This window comes from Myxine glutinosa, chromosome 7 (assembly GCF_964187855.1).
Source record: "Myxine glutinosa chromosome 7, kmMyxGlut1.1, whole genome shotgun sequence".
Classification (NCBI taxonomy): Eukaryota; Metazoa; Chordata; class Myxini; order Myxiniformes; family Myxinidae; genus Myxine; species Myxine glutinosa.
The window spans coordinates 48,675,530-48,693,671 of NC_136267.1; the positions used below are offsets into that span (position 1 = coordinate 48,675,530).

General features: G+C 44.2%; 1 protein-coding gene across 16 annotated transcripts in view; it reads left to right on the forward strand.

Moving 5' to 3' along the window:
- The window catches only part of LOC137431202 (pleckstrin homology domain-containing family A member 7), a 322,395-nt gene that overhangs the window by 275,492 nt on the left and 28,761 nt on the right, over nucleotides 1-18,142 (forward strand). For 8 of the 16 annotated variants that reach the window (XM_078781650.1, XM_078781654.1, XM_078781651.1 and 5 more), the window contains 3 exons: nucleotides 8,507-8,581; nucleotides 9,441-9,551; nucleotides 10,908-10,961. In XM_078781650.1, the coding sequence (XP_078637776.1) occupies nucleotides 8,507-8,581; nucleotides 9,441-9,551; nucleotides 10,908-10,961 (240 nt within the window). The remainder of the gene's footprint in view (nucleotides 1-8,506; nucleotides 8,582-9,440; nucleotides 9,552-10,907; nucleotides 10,962-18,142) is intronic. The other 8 variants (XM_078781655.1, XM_078781653.1, XM_078781660.1 and 5 more) reach the window with 2 other exon arrangements.

Consider the following 18,142-nt stretch of genomic DNA (forward strand, 5'->3'; position numbering starts at 1 on the left):
TTCTGGACTTTGTTAGCGAACGGTCACATTTTGTCTCTCTCAGCATCGACGCCCTTCTCGTATCTACTGATTCTGGATTCCATAGCGAATGGTCGCATTTTGGTCTCTTGGCATCGACATTCTCTCTCTCAGCATCAATGTCCTCTTGGTTCTTCTCGTTTTGGAACTGCTGGTGAACGGTCGCTATTGCTCTTGCGCAAGGAAGCTTCATTGCGAACGGCCGTGTTCCAAGATCTTGCTAGTGGTCGTGAGGAGGACATCTTGCTAGTGGTCGTGAGGAGGACATCTTGCTAGTGGTCTTGAGGAGAAAGAGCCGCAGACCGAGAGCTGTGGTTTCCCGTGCAAGTACGGCGAAATAAGCGTGACTGGAAGAGCGAACTGTGCATGGAGGTCTGGTTTCCCACCCATGCGCTTTGCACCAACGAACGTGTGTTTCCTGCCAAGGCCTCTGACGATCTTCGACGATTCCTGAAGAGATACACCAGGCGATTTGAGCTAAGTGCCCACTAAATAACATATTTATTTTCAGTTATTTTATCCTTTGTCTGTATTCGGGTCTGTATGGGAGCGCTCCAATTTGGAATTTTGTTTATCGTGCATTTTCTTTGTTACCGGCATTTCTTTCATTAAACCTGTTCATTTGTACATTTTAATTCCGTCTCGGTTTGAGTTAATTTATCCAAGTGTGAAGACGTCGGGTGGAGGCCGTCCAGGTAAGTTTGTCATCCCCCCTCCCCCTTTCCCGTGCGTATAACGAATACCATCATATTGAATTGAACACCCCGGAGTGTTAAGCTCGTTTGGTCCTCCGTGTCTCTATGCGGTGTTCACCACATAGGGTAGGCACACGACAATACATTTAAAAAAAGAAAAAGGCACAATAGTTTATTGGCCTGAGGAAGCTCACTGGGAAGCAGGTGAAATGACGCCTGAGACCAGATAGAGTCATGCTTGTTTATTATTAGATTAGCAGGGCAGGTTACTTTTCAGTTGGATGTACCTTTTTCCTATGATGCATGGCTCGATGGCATTATATGGGAATTTCAATGGCAGCCGGGTCCATTGGACCCGAGCCATGCATCCTAGGGTTAAAAAAAAGAAGTTTTTATGTATATATACACGACATGACCAAAAGTATGCGGACATCCCTTCTATTTCATGGATTCGGCTATTTCAGCCACACATATTGCTGGCAGGTATATATAATCGAGCACACAGCCATGTAATCTCCGTAGATAATCATTGGCAGTAGAATGGGCTGTACTGAAGAGCTCAGTGACTTTCAACGTGGCACCGTCATAGGATGCCACCTTTCCAACAAGTCAGTTCATCAAATTTCTGCCCTGCTAGAGCTGCCCCGGTCAACTGTAAGTGCTGTTATTGTGAAGTGGCAACGCTTGGAGCAACAACAGCTCAGCTGCGAAGTGGTAGGCCACACAAGCTCACAGAACAGGACCGCCGAGTCCTGAAGCACACAGCGTGTAAAAATCGTCTGTCCTCGGTTGCAACACTCACTACCGCGTTCCAAACTGCCTCTGGAAGCAACATCAGCACAACAACTGTTTGTCGCGAGCTTCATGAAATCGGTTTCCATGGCCGAGCAGCCGCACACAAGCCTAAGATCACCATGCTCAATGCCAAGCATCAGCTGGAATGATGTAAAGCTCACCACCATTGGACTCTGGAGCAGTGGAAACGCATTCTCTGGAGTGATGAATCACGCTTCACCATCTGGCAATCCGACAGACGAATCTGGGTTTGGCAGATGCCAGGAGAACACTACCTGCCCGAATGCACAGTGCCAACTGTAAAGTTTGGTGGAGGAGGAATAATGGTCTGGGGTTGTTTATCATGATTCGGGACAGGCCACTTAGTTGCAGTGAAGGGAAATCTTAACGTCACAGCATACAATGACATTCTAGACGATTGTGTGCTTCCAACTTTGTGGCAACAGTTTGGGGAAGGCCCTTTCCTGTTTCAGCATGACAATGCCCCCATGCACAAAGTGAGGTCCATACAGAAATGGTTTGTCAAGACGGTGTGGAAGAGCTTGACTGGCCTGCACAGAGCCCTGACCTCAACCCCATCAAACACCTTTGGGATGAATTGGAACGCCGACTGCGAGCCAGGCCTAATTGCCCAACATCAGTGCCTGACCTCACTAATGCTTTTGTGGCTGAATGGAGGCAAATCCCTGCAGCAATGTTCCAACATCAAGTGGAAAGCCTTCCCAGAAGAGTGGAGGCTGTTATAGCAGCAAAGGGAGGGGACCACCTCCATATTAATGCCCATGAATTTGGAATGAGATGTGTGATGTTCGGGTGTCCACATACTTTTGGTCATGTAGTGTATAATTATATACTAGAATATAAGACTCGTCGCTTCGCTGACGGAAATACCAATCTTTCCTGCGATGGCTAATCTATGGGGGAAGAAAAAAAAAGGATTCCTGGGAGATCCTGATCTCCGTGCAGGGATAACCAACGTCACCGTTGGCACGTTGGTGTTGGCATTTGCAGTTTTGACACGTGCATCCATGTATATGTTTAAAAAAAAAAAAAAATTGCATTTTTTTCTTTTATTTTTTGGATCACAAACACTCCCGGGAGTTACCCGAATCCACCATAGTTGGATTTATTGAAATCCGTTAATCCGTTCTCAAGTTATAACATGACAAACAGACAGACAGACACGGCTCCTTTTATTTTTTCGATGAGGACCAGCCAATAAGTAACCTTAAAATGGTGATATAAATTTGAGAATGTAATGTGTGTAGTTGTCGACGACATATGTTATATCTATGGGTAAGAGTCATGTTTTGCTTGTTTTAGATCTGGCAACATTGAGCGTATGACGTCAGTAGAGCAGTTCCAAGATGGCGGCTCCCTGAGGAGCATGCACCAGGGAGGAGCAACGTTCTGTCATCCGTTTCTTGGGAAGTGAGGGTGTGAATCCCAGTGAAATCCATCGCAGAATGAAGATGCAATATGGTGACGCATGTTTATCGCTGCAGCAGGTGTACGACTGGGACAGGAAGTTTAAAAGTGGAGTGTTCAGTGTGGCAGACGCTGCTCGCTCGGGCCGGCCTCACACAGCCGACACACCAGAAATGGTTGCAGGAGTTGAGTGCGTGCTAAGGGAAAACCATCGCATTACGCTGGATGAAGTGGTCTCCGAATTGAACATTAGCCTTGGTTCCGCACACCATAACCAACTCGCTGCCAACCATAGGAGCAACAACGGCCTGCCCACAAGAAGGTTTTCCTCCAAAGGGGGACAAATCCATGTCCACCACTACAAACACCACTGAGGCAGAGAAACAATTAAATTAATGAACAGGAAGAAGACCCTCTTGTGAGCAGGCCGTTGGTGCTCGTATGGTTGTCAGCGAGTGCCTCGGAAGCATTGACAGAAAGAGAGTGGCAATCATATGTGGGGGAAAATTGCATGCTCAGTCAGGATCGCCCAGATAGCTCAGATAACAGAGCACTGGTACAGTTTTCCAGAGTACCTGGGTTCGATTCCTGGTTTGTTCGTGTAATTTTCCCACATATGTCAATTAATTTGTTATAATCCTGTTGGGATTGCTGGCTGGCTCAATAGCGCAGTGGGCTGTTGACGCGTTATCAATGGAGGTCCGTGGTTCGAGCCCCGCATTGAGTCAGAATTTTTTCACACTTAGCCCCTCGCAGGAATTTGATTCCTGTTTATAAAATTATATATATATATATATATATATATATATATTGTTGCGGATCTCAACGTCGGCCCTTTTTCCCCTTAAGAAGGGGGGATTAATCCCCTTGTCTATGACTGACCGACGTGAGTCCTGAAGTCGCACAACTCCCTCCAGGGAGGCAGGTGAGCAACCTCGTTCGAGACCGTGGACAAGATGTTATTTGCCGAGCGGATGGCAGCCCGCGGCTCGAACCATTAGCAGAAACTAGACCCGATTCTGAAACGTTGGCCAAATCGTGCCACAGGTATCCAATGGGGAAATCGCTAAAACGAAACGGATGTAAAGGAAAGAAGGCAAGGTTAATCCCCTTGTCAAATATAATTTATTACTACTATTATGTACAAGACCAAAAGTAACCAAGGAGAAGGAAAGATACGAAAATAAAGACAGAAGGATGGAAGGACCAGAAGACACAGTGCAATATTAACTTACCTATTCAGTCTTACTTAACCCCCAGGACAACATAAAAGGACGGACGACAATCAGACTTACACGGAGAATGATGATAGGGATGAATGGCACGAATGGCTGGAAGGGGAGGAAGGTTCAGCTGGAGCAGGAGAATGGTCGGGCCGGGAGTGAGCAGCCGCCGCCCCTCCGCAGGCGTGTTCGCATGGTGGCGTCGCTTTGTAGCCGCGGCCGAAACCGCTGTCGACGCTCAAAGTTGCGGTGGTCAAAACCGCGGTTGGTTCAGCTCCGGTTTGTTCAAAGCTGCGGTTTGTTCAAAGCTGCGGTTTGTTCAAAGCTGCGGTGGACTCCTTTTGGTGAACTCATCCCTTCTCCTGAACTCTCAACAACAACCAACGGTGGACTGCATCTGTGGTGGGGGTGTCGCGTGACGGGTTATATAGGCCACACCCTCGAATCTTCGCGAACCTCCCCGATCGTTCTCTCTCTCCGCCCCCTCAAGCCAAACCCCTCGTACTTGGTTGGTTGATCGGGGCTGGCTCACTCCTCCTTCCGATGACGAGGGGCAGAGACACGCCTTTCTTCTCCGAGCTGGCCGCGTGTTCAATGGCGGCAATGCAGTTGGCAATGGAGGCTTTGCACCTGACAGGGGATTCTACCTTATTTCAATTTGATGCAGTGCAGAGTCAACTAATGGGAAACAGCCTTAAACTAATACACATAATAAGGAAATAACTATTTAGAAGGGTTTATGGTGGCCTACGTGCATGTGATGGATTAACTAAGAGGACGACCTTTGACCTTTACACACAAAACGGAGATATTTACAAGGAATCATTACACTACTTAGAGGGTGATATTTACACAAAAAAAACACAGGATTCTCAAATCCGCAACAATATATATATATATATATTATATATATATACATATATATATATATATATATATATATATATATATATATATATATATATATATAGATATATATATAGATAGATATATATATATATATATATTGTAACGAATTTGAGAAGTGTAACGGTCTTGAGAAGTGTAACAATTTTGGAGAAAGTGTAACGAATGTGAAAAGTATGGTTTTGTTATGTGTAACACCCTCGTAATGTAAATAATGGTCGCAGCCGTCCTCCTAGTTAATTCCATGAAACTTACACACAGGCCACGATATATCTTTTTTAATAGTTTATTTCCTTATTCTATGTAGGCTAAATATGTGTTTCCCACTAGATTGACTCTGCATTGCATCAAACGAAATAAAGCGTAGGCCCCTCCGATGATCCATGGCAGCTCAAGTGCCAGGGATTCCCCCACTTGAGCTTTGACATCAACCGTTTATTGCAGTACTGAACTGCTGTGCAACGTGACGGCGCCTTACCTGCAGCTGCTGACCGGTCTTCGCCATTTGCGGCCATTACGAACAAGGGGAGTGGCTAGAGAAGACGGGTCGCCCCCCTCGTCATAGGGGGGAGGAGTAAGTCGGCCCCGCTCATCCAACCCAGAACAAGGGGTTTGGCTAAGGGAGGGCGGAGCGGGAACCCCCGAAAAAGTGCGCGAAGGTTCGGTGAGGAAACCAATATAAGCCGCCGCGGGACGCACTCCATGCTCTTGCTCTGACCCCGTCCTCTTGCTCTGACCCCGTCCTCTTGCTCTGACCCCGTCCTCTTGCTTGCTGTCGCTCGTTGTTGCTGGGGAAAAGGAAGACGCCTGAACAAGCAGGTGTGTGCGAGCCATCGTGCGACCAGCTGCGCTGCAGCTAAGGGGGCAGCTAAGGGGCCGCAGGCCACGAAAAGGACGCGCCAGGCAGCAATCCACGCTGGACCCTCCATTGCCTCCCAAAACAACCATCCATCCTCAAGCCATACCTGCCTGCAATATCCCCCGTGTAAGTGTGAACGTCGTCTGTCCTAATCGTTGTCCTGGGGTTAAGTAAATTGACTAGTATAAGCTAACGATTCACTGTGTGACTGCTTCTTCCATCCATTGCTTGTAAATAACTTTGATCGCTCCTTCTTTTTGCTTGTGTGTATAATAAATCCTGTTATTCCTCCGTACTCTGTCTTCTTCTCTCTTCCTTCTCTTTCGGTCGCTTTAGAGGTTTCCAAATTGAATATCTGTGGTGCGATCTGGTCAACGTTGGGGGAGTCGGGCCAATCGGGGATCCTGTAACGGTCGCGGTGGACCATCCGCTCGGCCCATAATAACATCTAAACCGCGTCCGTAACGATATATATATATATATATATATATATATATATATATATATATATATATATATATATATATATATATATAATTATATACATATATATATATATATGTATAATGTATATATGTATACATATACATATATAAACACAGATACATATATACTATATATAGTGTTGTGGTTTTGTGAAACCACTAAAAAGTAATGGCAACCACCATACATGTCCCTTAGAATAGTTATTTCACAGCAGACCATTATCCTCGCCACTTCCCCTTATTTCGGGTTAGTATGTTTTTACGCGTTGGGGGGGAAAGGGAAGACAGGCCCTCCACTCATAAGGGATATTTTACCAGGCAGATACACAAATATTTCAACCACAGTTTGATTCTAAGTCTTGATGGACAGAAGACAGACCAAAGGCCTCGAGTGGATGCCTGCGACAACATTTTGTGGACAGGGAATTTTTCAAACCTACCAATCAGGGCCTGATGAACTTCGGGGGAGCTTGTGGGGGCGAAGTGTCAGGCTCCACCAATCGGGAGCCTGGACACTCTCGAACAGCAGCCCCACCCTTGCCAGGGCCTGACAAAAGGCCTTGCAAACGTGTCTCTCTCTCTCTCTCTCTCTCTCTCTCTCTCTCTCTCTCTCTCTCTCTCTCTCTCTCTCTCTCTCTCTCTCTCTCTCTCTCTCTGTCTCTGTCTCTGTCTCTCTGTCTCTCTCTCTCATCCAACACGTGCCTGCATTATTCTCGCTTTTGGACTCTGTCGGCAGTACACGTGTGCTCCTTTCTGGGTCGGACCCTCTCACAGGCCTCAGTACATGCCTGCATTACTCTTCACCTTGGATTACATTGCCTCTGCACGTGTTCTTTGACTCCCTCTTCTTGCACGAGTGCACGACAATCACTTTACCTTGCACGAGATCACGAAATGCTTACTCCACGTGTCCCGACGCACTCTTTCTGCACGGTTTCCGACGCACTCACTCTGCACGTGTCCCTGGCACTCACTCTGCACGGTTCCCAGCACTTCTCACCTGCCTGTTCGTGCTGGGATAACCATTACCTGCTCGTGTTGGGGACTGTCATTTGCCGGCCTGGAATTTGTTGCTGAGCTCAGGACAAAAGACGTTGCGAGGAGAGGCATCTGGAACATCGTGGCCTTAGTGCTAACAGGTTTCCAACGTTCGTTTTCCCCTCCCCCATGAATGTGTGCTGGGCCCATGTAGTGCTTATTTGTTGTAATCATAATAAGGCGTAGGAAAACTAAGTTTCTACTTCTCATCCTTTTTTCTTTCCTATTGAATAATTACACTGTAAATACTTGTAAGTAGATCAAATAATTAAACGTTTCCTTTTCTCTCTGTCCATGAATGTCTCTTCCTCCATTGATCCTCCATTGATCCGCCATTGTTCGCCCATTGATTAACGATCAGCCGTAACAGAATCAGCATTACCCAGCGGTTGCCAATGGTTGCTCGGCCGTCTAAATTTGGTACACCGCCGGCGGGTACGTACGGTAAGTTCCCCGATTGGGACCGTCACGTGGTACAGGTAAGGAAGGTATCGCGCGATGGACCAATTGGCGTTCGTAGTTGCTGGTTTACAACCTGCCGAAGTACGAAGTTATTCGTGCGTGGCAGCCACAGGTCCGGTAAGTTTGGGAGGGAACGGAGGCTAACCCTCTCGTAGTAGAACCGAACCCCGGGCCTTAACAATATATACAGTGATCATGGGTGTAGCCTGCACAGGCATCAGGTTATCTAAGGCTCATGGCTGGAGACATTAAGAGACATCAATGTACTTTTACATGAATTGCAAAGATATTAGCAGATCATGATCATATCAACACAGGAGTTTGGATTTTATCCTCAGATCCCAGATCTCATGGGTTGTAGGATCAGATAGGAATGCTGAACAAGCATTCCTCACCACCAAATAATTCCCCGGCCTCCCCCAGCCCTCTCATTAAACAAAAATGAAAAACCTTTGACGCATAAAAACAGGTTAGGTTTGAAACTATAAACCTTTTTGGTCTAAACTGTTTAGTTGAGCCTGTGATCATCATACATGTTAGTGGCTGATGACGTTGAGTTTTGAAATTATCATGTTTTTGGGCGTGTTTGTGCCACAGAACGATCGACGGTCACTCCCGCCCTCTGCGTTTGCCTCTCCAAGCCTCATACCCTCATCACTTCAAACCTGCACGGTAACTTGAGCTTGTGTTGACCCCTCGAGGGATGCCTATGTAGGTAGATGTAATATCAAACTTCCCCTTTTTCTCTTGCCTAACTTTTATTGGACTTCACAAGTATTTGCAAATATCTCTTCGATACCACTTTTGGTGTTAACCAGACAAAATGCCTGCCCAATGCCCAGAATATTGTTAACTTAACAGTAACTTTGTTACTTCTGTGCTTGCATCAAAAACCTAATTGTTTTTTCACAGCATCCTCTTTTTATTTATTTACTTTTGTTCTCCACCCTGCCAATTGAATTACATAATTGCATGTTTATGTGTGGCTAGTTTTGCCAACCTGCTTTACATAATTATTGCACTCCACATTCTGCATTCCTTTCACGTATCCATGACTTGTATCCTCACTGATTTTGTCATTGCACATCCCATTTTATTTCCTTTTTGTTTTATTCTGACATCTTCATTCTTCCAATTATCTACATATTGCCATGACCTATACGCTATACCATATCTTTCTATTTGGTTTAGAAAACGACAAACAAAAACGAATTCTCATTCAAACATCGCCCTCCTCTTTTCAATTCCATCTCCTGCAACATACGTTGCTGTCTTTAACCATTCCGATTTATGCCCCACTTTTATTTGCTCACTATTTTCTGCATTTCTCATCGCCCCAACGATTTACCAATTTCGTTTTTAATTACACCATGTTTCTGCATCTCGCGATCTGCTCCATTTGAAAGCGAACGTGTCCACTCTTATCAGTCTCCATATTTTGTCATCGATTCTTTTGATCAGTCAATCTGTCGGCCTATTTTCCTCATTACATCCTCATCATCATCACCGTATCAATCTATCGCTTTGATAGGCAGAGGAGCTTACGCTGCTCCTCATCCAGCTGCGGCGGAGTCAAGCTAGCCTGGCACAGGCCCGGAACAGGGCTCTTTCCACCACCTTCTCACCCGTCAACCATACACAGGTCTGATTTCACAACGTTATCCTTCCACACGTGAAGTTTTGATTGTTGAAGTCAAGTCTTATTCGGAGACATTTGCATATCACATATGCAAAATTGGATAAATATCCGACCCCTTCATTATTTATCCCATATATCCTCAGACCTGCTTACCTCTACACAAATTCCGTACTTTGTATGCATACTTCGGTAATGTACACTCATATGCTAACCCTGGGAAATTTGACGCTCAGAAATAATAGTAAGATATATATGTATTTTGTTTTGTGTATTTTTCTGCCCTTTTGTTCACACCCTTATCACTTCCTGCCATTCGCATCCTTGTGGTGCGTGCACAGCTCCAAACCAGCAGGAGAGTATTTTCTAAAAATGTCAGTGACGCATAAGGATGGGACGTATCATACGATCCAACAAAGTCGAATACTGTCCAGTGCATTCAAAGGTTATTGCAAATAATATGCAAAGTTTCAAGCATTATGGCTCTCAGGTCTTGGTGCTTTTGTATGTGCACGGCAGTTATGGTTGCTGTGACTTTTCAATTACTCACTGGGGCTTTTTTTGCTCACATTTTCAACATCAGAGAACATTGCCATAAAAAAAGATGGCAAAAGATATTTGCTATGTTTGGTTTCTAAAAATGGATGTCTATATGGTTTCTAAACCTCCATGTTTATAACCTTCCTACCTGTGATGAGGGTTGCCATAGGGTTTGATGGAGTGTTTCTTTATAGTTGTATTTTTGCATTTACTTTAAGTGCGTGTGTGCAAACTTCACACTCATGGTGGAAATAATTTGTTTCTCGTAATGTTTTTATGAAAGAAATCTCGAAATTAAACAGTTGTACAAAAATACTTAAAGGGGAGTTTGCAGGTCTGCACCCTCCTTCCCTTCCCTCTCCGACTCCCACGCCCTTCCACCTCCTCCCTACTCCTCCTCCCTCCCCCATTCCAAAATCCTCCTTTTCCACTGCCCCTTCCTATTTTCTTCTCCATTTTCCTTTTTCAAACATTTTCTCAATTTAACTACTCCCACCCTCCATCCTTGTGTACTTAATATGTAAATGATCCTTTCCTTAAAGTACAGGCCGAAGCAAATACTTTTACAACATAAAATAATCTGAACTGATCGATCATCAATTTACTTCCTGTTTTTCCAACTAATTAATCAAAATGTAATCAAATATTAACTGTGATGGAATGTCTTTCTTTTATACTATCCAACACACAAATGGAGCAGATGGTTGGGCAAGCAAGTTGGAGAATTCTGATAGCATATAAGGCTCAGTTGTTCATGTGCTCGCTGTGCCTTTGTCACTAGCTTCCTGTCTTTTGCTTTCTCTATCCTGCTTGTTTCCTCAGTCCTTGGCATCTGCTGTGTCTATGCAGAAAAATCTGCGTTTTATTGAAAGTCAGGTAAGTGGACATGCAATCTGGGTGATTCGACAATTGTTTTTCCCTCTCTCATTTATCCATGTCTCGGAACTTTTAAAGAATGCATGAAACAAATATTTCCTCATCACAAACCATTTATGTTAAGTAATATTAAAAAAGCATTTTTAAAGTTTCATTCAACTGTATTATCTCATTATGTGACCAATTCTTACATTAAATTGAACTAAAACCAGAACGGCACTCGGTAGAGCACATACCACCGCCAGGCTGAACAGTTTATGTTTTATATCCCACTGATAGACCCGATCTGCATTCGGACCTGAACCAAAATCGAATCGGCTGGTTCTTGTCACCTGCCCAACTCATCCAACGAGTTTTGTCATAATATGTCCACAACAGTTTGAAATTTCATTTTATATATTTATATATATATATATATGTATATATATATACACACCCCTATCCTTCAATGGTGGAGGGTCCCTTCAATTTATTGGAGTCGGTAGAAGAAATTTATTTTTTAATTTGCAGATCCAGATCCAGATTTTCACCAAAATCAAATTGATTCATCCTTTTCACAAACCCAACCTGTCCACCAAGTTTTGTCCGAATCCATCCATAACTTTTTGAGATTTTTTTTTGTTTTTTTAAATATACAGAGTCGAGACTCGTGAAAGAGCTATCATTTATCAAACAAACAAACAAGCAAACAAAGTATACAAAAAGGGGAGCGGTCAATAATATGGGGAGAGAAGGGGAGGAAGCACACAAACACAACATTTGAGAGCAGGGACATCGGGAGATGTGTGGGAGGGAGAGGGCCTGGGGGGAGGCAGGATAGGTATAAAACGCAAGGACACCAAGGACTTCCAGGAAAGAAGTCGGCACCTCAAAAAAGTGGGTTTGGGGTGAAATTAGCGGGGGTAGAAAAAATCAAGGTTTTGCATTGGGGAAGATAAGAGATGGTGGTGAACAGCCGTTTTAAAGACCTGGAGGGAGGAGTGGGATTGAAGAGAGTGAGGGAGTTTGTTCCAGAGGTGGGAGAAAAGAGGAATGAAGGAGTGAAGGTGAGCAGAGAGTCTTGATTTTGGCAGTTTAACCATAAGAGGGTTGCAGGCAGATCTTGTGCGACCTGTAGGAATATTTGGGGGACAGAGCCCAGAGAGAGCTGGGGGAGCAAGGCCGGAGAGGAGTCGGTAGAAGACAGAAAGACCACCAACCTGCCTGCGGTGAGTCAGTGAAAGGCCCTCGGAGATAGCGTCATCGCAGGAGATTCCAACGATTCTGAACGCTTTGGTTTCAACAGCATGAAGACGAGCTAGGTGTGAGGCAGGAGCACCAGCCCAGAGGGGAGAGCATTACTCCATTGAGCTGCAGATGAAAGCCTTGTGTGTGGTGAGGAGCTCAGGTGTGCCAAGGAAGGACCGCACGACCAGAGGCCAGCTTGGAAATGTGGTTTTCCCAGTGAAAGATCATGGCAGATAGTGAGACCCAAAAGCTTGAGTGACAGAACTTATTGGAGAGGATTATTCAGAAAGTAGATGGGAGGGTTGTCCAGTCGGTCTTTTCAGAGAGACATCGTAAGAGTGTGAGATTTGTCAGGATTGAAAGACATGTGCCACTTGTTTGCCCAGTCTGTGATTTTGTCCAGGTCTGCAGAGAGTGAGGAGGCTGCAGACTGCCGATCTGAGGGTTGAGGAATGGAGCGGCAGAGAGTGGAGTCATCAGTAAAGAGATAGAGAGGATTTTCAAGAGAGTCAGAAAGATCATTGATGAAGACCAGAAAAAGCACAGGGCCCAGAACACTGCATTGGGGAACTCCAGCCTGAACAGGAAGAGGAGGTGAGAGAAACCCATTCAGGGCCACACGTTGACTACGACTAGAGAGGAAGTCCGCCAGCCATGCATGGAGATTTCCATGGATACCAAAGGAGGAGAGTTTGGTGAGCAGAGCGGGGTGCCAGACCGTATCGAAGGCACGTGATATGTCGAGGGAGACAGCTCTAATTTTCTGTTTGGCATTGAGGACCTCCATCCATTGTTGAGACAGCAGAAGCAGCATCTCCAGAGTAGAGTGACCTGGTCTGAAACCAAATTGATGATCAGAGATCAAGCCATTGGAGAAGAGGAAAGATTTCATATCCGAAGCAATGATGGATTCCATGGCTTTGCTGATAATTGGGAGAAGGCTGATTGGTCTGTAGTTGCTGGGATCTGTTTTTGCACCTTTTTGTGCAAAGCGGTGATGTTGGCTGATTTCCAGCAGATGGCAGTTGACCTTGAGCAAAAGAGAGGGTGAAGAGAACAGAGAGAGGGAGTGAAAGAGCGGAAGAACAGGATTTTAGGACCCGTGGGCTGATGCCGTCAGGTCCAGTTGCAGAATCAGAGTCGAGGGTTGACAGAAACTTTTCCACCTTATCACAAGAGGAAAGGACACGGAGTCCAGGAGCAGCTGGGTACGACTGGGTATGGTGGGTACAGAGAGGGATGGGTTTGGGACACAAGATTTAGAGGCAAACACAGAGTTGAGGCATTCAGCTTTTTCATGTGCGGAGTCAGCTGTGTAGCCGTTTGAGGTAAGGGAGGGGATGGATGGGGAACAAACACCAGAAACGGATTTGACCAGACGCCACCAGGATTTGGAAGAGGGAGACAGATAAGAGAGTTCGGTCTCAGAGATATCGTGCTATATGTTTTTTTTGGCCCTAATACTAACACTCCATGGTGAAGAATCACTTAAACAATCATTGGATCTGGATCTTCACCAAAATCGAATCAATTCTTCCATGTCACACACCCGACCGGTGCACCAAATTTTGTTCAAATCCGTCGATAACGTTTTGATATATCCTGCTATATATCATTTTTGGCCCTATCAGTCAATGGTTGAGAATCACTTAACAAAAAAAGCCTCATATTCACTTTGTAGTTAAGGTGACTGGCTTGAGATCTTAGGGTCCTGAGTTTGAGCCCTTGTCATGCTGTTGAATTAATACCAGGAGGGTTGACTCAGCCTGTCATATTTCTGAGGTCGGCAAAATGATTACCACCTTACTGCTAATGGGGGCATTGCATCAGCAGCACAGCCGTGCTTCCAGAAAACGATGCAGCCAAGCAGATACAGGCTGCATACCAACCACCCAACACCACTTAACAAATTCTCCGATCTGGACCTGGATCCAGATCGTCACAAAAATCTAATCAATTCGTCCTTGTCAAACACCCAAGCTGTCCACCAAATTTCAGCCAAATCCATCCATAATCTTTCGAGATATCCTGCTCTCAGACAGGAGTGAAAATATAACCAAATATAACTAGGGGTGGAATTAACAACACCGTGATTCTCAGACACAAAAGTAAATTGTTATCATGTTCAAATTGCTACAAGTGTTTTTCTTACATTAAAAGTATCAGGTGTCACTGGATCTGCAGGATTTCTTACCATGTTTGTCTCCATTTTTTGTCTCACAATATTTACCACTAAGAAGGTTAGCTGATTGGAAGTGATTCCTTAGCAAGTGCAAGTGAATTTTATCTACAAGATGCGAAAGATTTATTTTTTTAAACTATATTAGCTGAGCAATTTAAAATCACCTTCTTCCTTGACTGCCCTTTCCTGCACGAGTGACATTGGATGCTTAACTCACTGGCATCACTCAGCCATCTTTTTGCTGAGCCTGAACTTCCAGCGGAAAGGGCAGATTCACTTTGCAATCTTTTTGTCATTTCGTATTACTCAGATAAGCCACATGGAAAATTACCTTTCTTTTTTTTAAACAAGTTTTTGGTATAGAATCACTGTGCTCAAGTCCTTGTACATCTCTGCTACTTGTGTGTCAAACCCCATTTCTTACACATTTCCTAACACACTTGATCATACATAATGGCGGTGTTATTCTGGTATTCTTTTGCATCATCCTCACCAAAATATTAAAGCATTATCCTCAGTGTTTCACGCACAATTTAAGATGTGAGGATCAATCATTTAAAGAAGATGAAGAACAAAAATAATTGCTCCTGAGCTCAGAATTCAATTTAGAAAAAGGTCAAAAGTTTTATGTCACATTGGAGACGAGATAGAGGCATCGTGAGGAGCAGAATTAGCTGTTAGATCAATAATAAAGTCTGCCTGGAATAATTGGAGATACATCAGTGGTGTCATGAAGCACGGAAAAATTCCATTATCTGTAAAAGTTAGAGTTCATATAGCCTGTGCCAGACCGGTATTGATGCATGGAAACAAAACATGGGCACTATGGATTGAAGATGTAACAATAATGGAGGGAAGAGAGATGAGAGTTATACGATGGATAAATGGAATGTGTCAGAAAGAATGCAGAACTCAAAAATCAGTAAGATTTTAAAAATCAATACTTGTGAGGAATAACAGGAAGAGAAGACTTGATTGGTGTGGTCATGTGCAATGAAGGTCAGAAGATGATGCTGTGAAGAAGCAAGATGAAGATGTAAAGATGATGGTCGGTACGGTCATGTTCAAGAAAGCAATAAAGCTCGTGATAGAAGAAAAAAAGGAATACGTCCGAAAAAGACTTGGATTGAAAATGTCAGTAAAGATATGGAATGTTTGGGTTTGCACGAAATTGATGCAATGGATAGATTAATATAGAGGAATGCCATCATTCGACCAACCCCCTGAAAAAAGTGGTCATAAAACGTTGTTGTTGTTGTTGTTGTTGTTGTTGTCATCATCATACTATCCTCACATATATTATATGATATATATATATATATATATATATATATATATATATATATATATCTTCACAAGATTAAGGCTCATGGAAGAGCGAGGTGACTTGATGAGCCAACAGCAGGGCAGTCTGGCAACAGTTTTACATGATAGGTAAAGGAAGGAACAAACAGGAAAATAGGAGAATGGGGAGGGGAGAAGATGCAGCAATCTGCAAGGAAGAACTTTATGTAGTGTCAGTGGGGGTAGAAACGATTACCATTTTTAAATAAAGATACTGTATTTAAAATATATATTTCCACCAAGCATGTCATATGGCTCAAGTGATTATGCATTTGCCCCTCTAACTTTGAGGATAAAGTTTTATAGCAACCCATTGCAGCATTATCCCACCGACTCCTGTCGGTGTTCTAAAATGTTCACGTGACCAGTTTTGGACAATCTATATACGTATATATTAAAGTTCCGGATTTTATCCATCCCTCTGTCTGTCACACTCTCTTTTCGATGGGGAGTCGTTACATCTGGGACATAATCACAACGTTACATCTAGCGCTACACGATGCCTCAATTGACATGCACGTCATCCAGCACTATTCCATTGCTTCGCTGACAAAGGTTGAACAACATAACCCATATACCTGACTCTTTCTGACGTCCACAGACAGCATGCCAGGTGCGAGGCCAGGTGCGAGGTGTTGAGATGACTGATTTAGTAACATGGAGATGTAATAAGATGGTGTTTGGAACGGCATTATGTCTAGCGCTACGCTTGGCCTTTATGGCAGTCTATTATTCATGACTCAATGAGAAGCGGTGTATTATTCCGGTAACCCACTTCTTATAACTGCTAACAAGTCTAACTAATTAGCCTACATTTCTTAATTGTTCTGTGATCATTATTGTAGTAACACCATATATTCCCTTTGTCATGACTGTAAAGTTTATCAAGATTACTGGCGACTGTAGACGACAGCTTAATAGCTACTTGAAATGTACTTTATTATTGAGTTGTTATAGCTTTTCCTGGCCGTTTTCATCATTATTTCAATCGATATTAGCATTCAAATTCACGCATTTTTACACCTGCTGGACAAATTGTTTCAATTTCGAATTTCAAGCATCCCATTTAATTTCCGGGCAGGAATGAAGTATATATACGGTGTGTGTATATACACTACATGACCAAAAGTATGTGGACACCCGAACATCACACATATCATTCCAAAATCATGGGCATTAATATGGAGTTGGTCCCCCCCTTTGCTGCTATAACAAGCCTCCACTCTTCTGGGAAGGCTTTCCACTAGATGTTGGAACATTGCTGCGGGGATTTGCCTTCATTCAGCCACAAAAGCATTAGTGAGGTCGGGCACTGATGTTGGGCGATTAGGCCTGGCTTGCAGTCTGCGTTCCAATTCATCCCAAAGGTGTTCAATGGGGTTGAGATCAGGGCTCTGTGCAGGCCAGTCAAATTCTTCCACACCGATCTCGACAAACCCTTTCTGTATGAACTTCACTTTGTGCATGGGGGCATCGTCATGCTGAAACAGGAAAGGGCCTTCCCCAAACTGTTGCCACAAAGTTGGAAGCACACAATCGTCTAAAATATCATTCTCTGCTGTGGCGTCAAGATTTCCCTTCACTGGAACTAAAGGGCCGAGCCCGAACTATGAAAGACAGCCCCAGACCATTATTCCTCCTTCACCAAACTTTACAGTTGACACTATGCATTGGGGCAGGTAGCGTTCTCCTGGCATGCGCCAAACCCAGATTCGTCCGTCGGACTGCCGGATGGCGGCGAGCTTTACACCACTCCATCCGACGCTTGGCATTGTGCATGGTGATGTTAGGCTTGTGTGCGGCTGCTCAGCCATGGAAACCTATTTCATGAAGCTCTCAACAAATAGTTGTTGTGCTGTCGTTGCTTGCAGAGGTAGTTTGGAACTCGGTTGTGAGTGTTGCAACCGAGGACAGACGATTTTTACGCACTTCAGCACTCGGCGGTCCTGTTCTGTGAACTTGTGTGGCCTACCAATTTGCGGCTGAGCTGTTGTTGCTCCTAGACGTTTCCACTTCACAGTAACAGCACTTACAGTTGACCAGGGCAAATCTGGCGGGGCAGAAATTTGACGAACTGTCTTGTTGGAAAGGTGGCATCCTATGGCTGTGCCACATTGAAAGTCACTCAGGGGCGGATCTATGATTTCCAATAAGGGGGGGCACAAGTGCTGATGAGGGCGAAGCCCTAACGCGAGGGCCGAAGGCCCGAAGCCTGTAGCGGGGAGTCTGGGGGTCCTCTCACAGGAAAATTTGAAAATTATACTGCTCTAGATGTGTTTTCCTGCAATCTGGGGAGAAATATTCATGCCTCAATTTTTGGCATTTTATCCCCATATCTTTTGATTTTGGGGATTTATTTTGAAAAACAGGATTCGAAATTAGACGGAAAACATATACAGTCAGACAGAAAAAGTACTTGTGTAAGTGA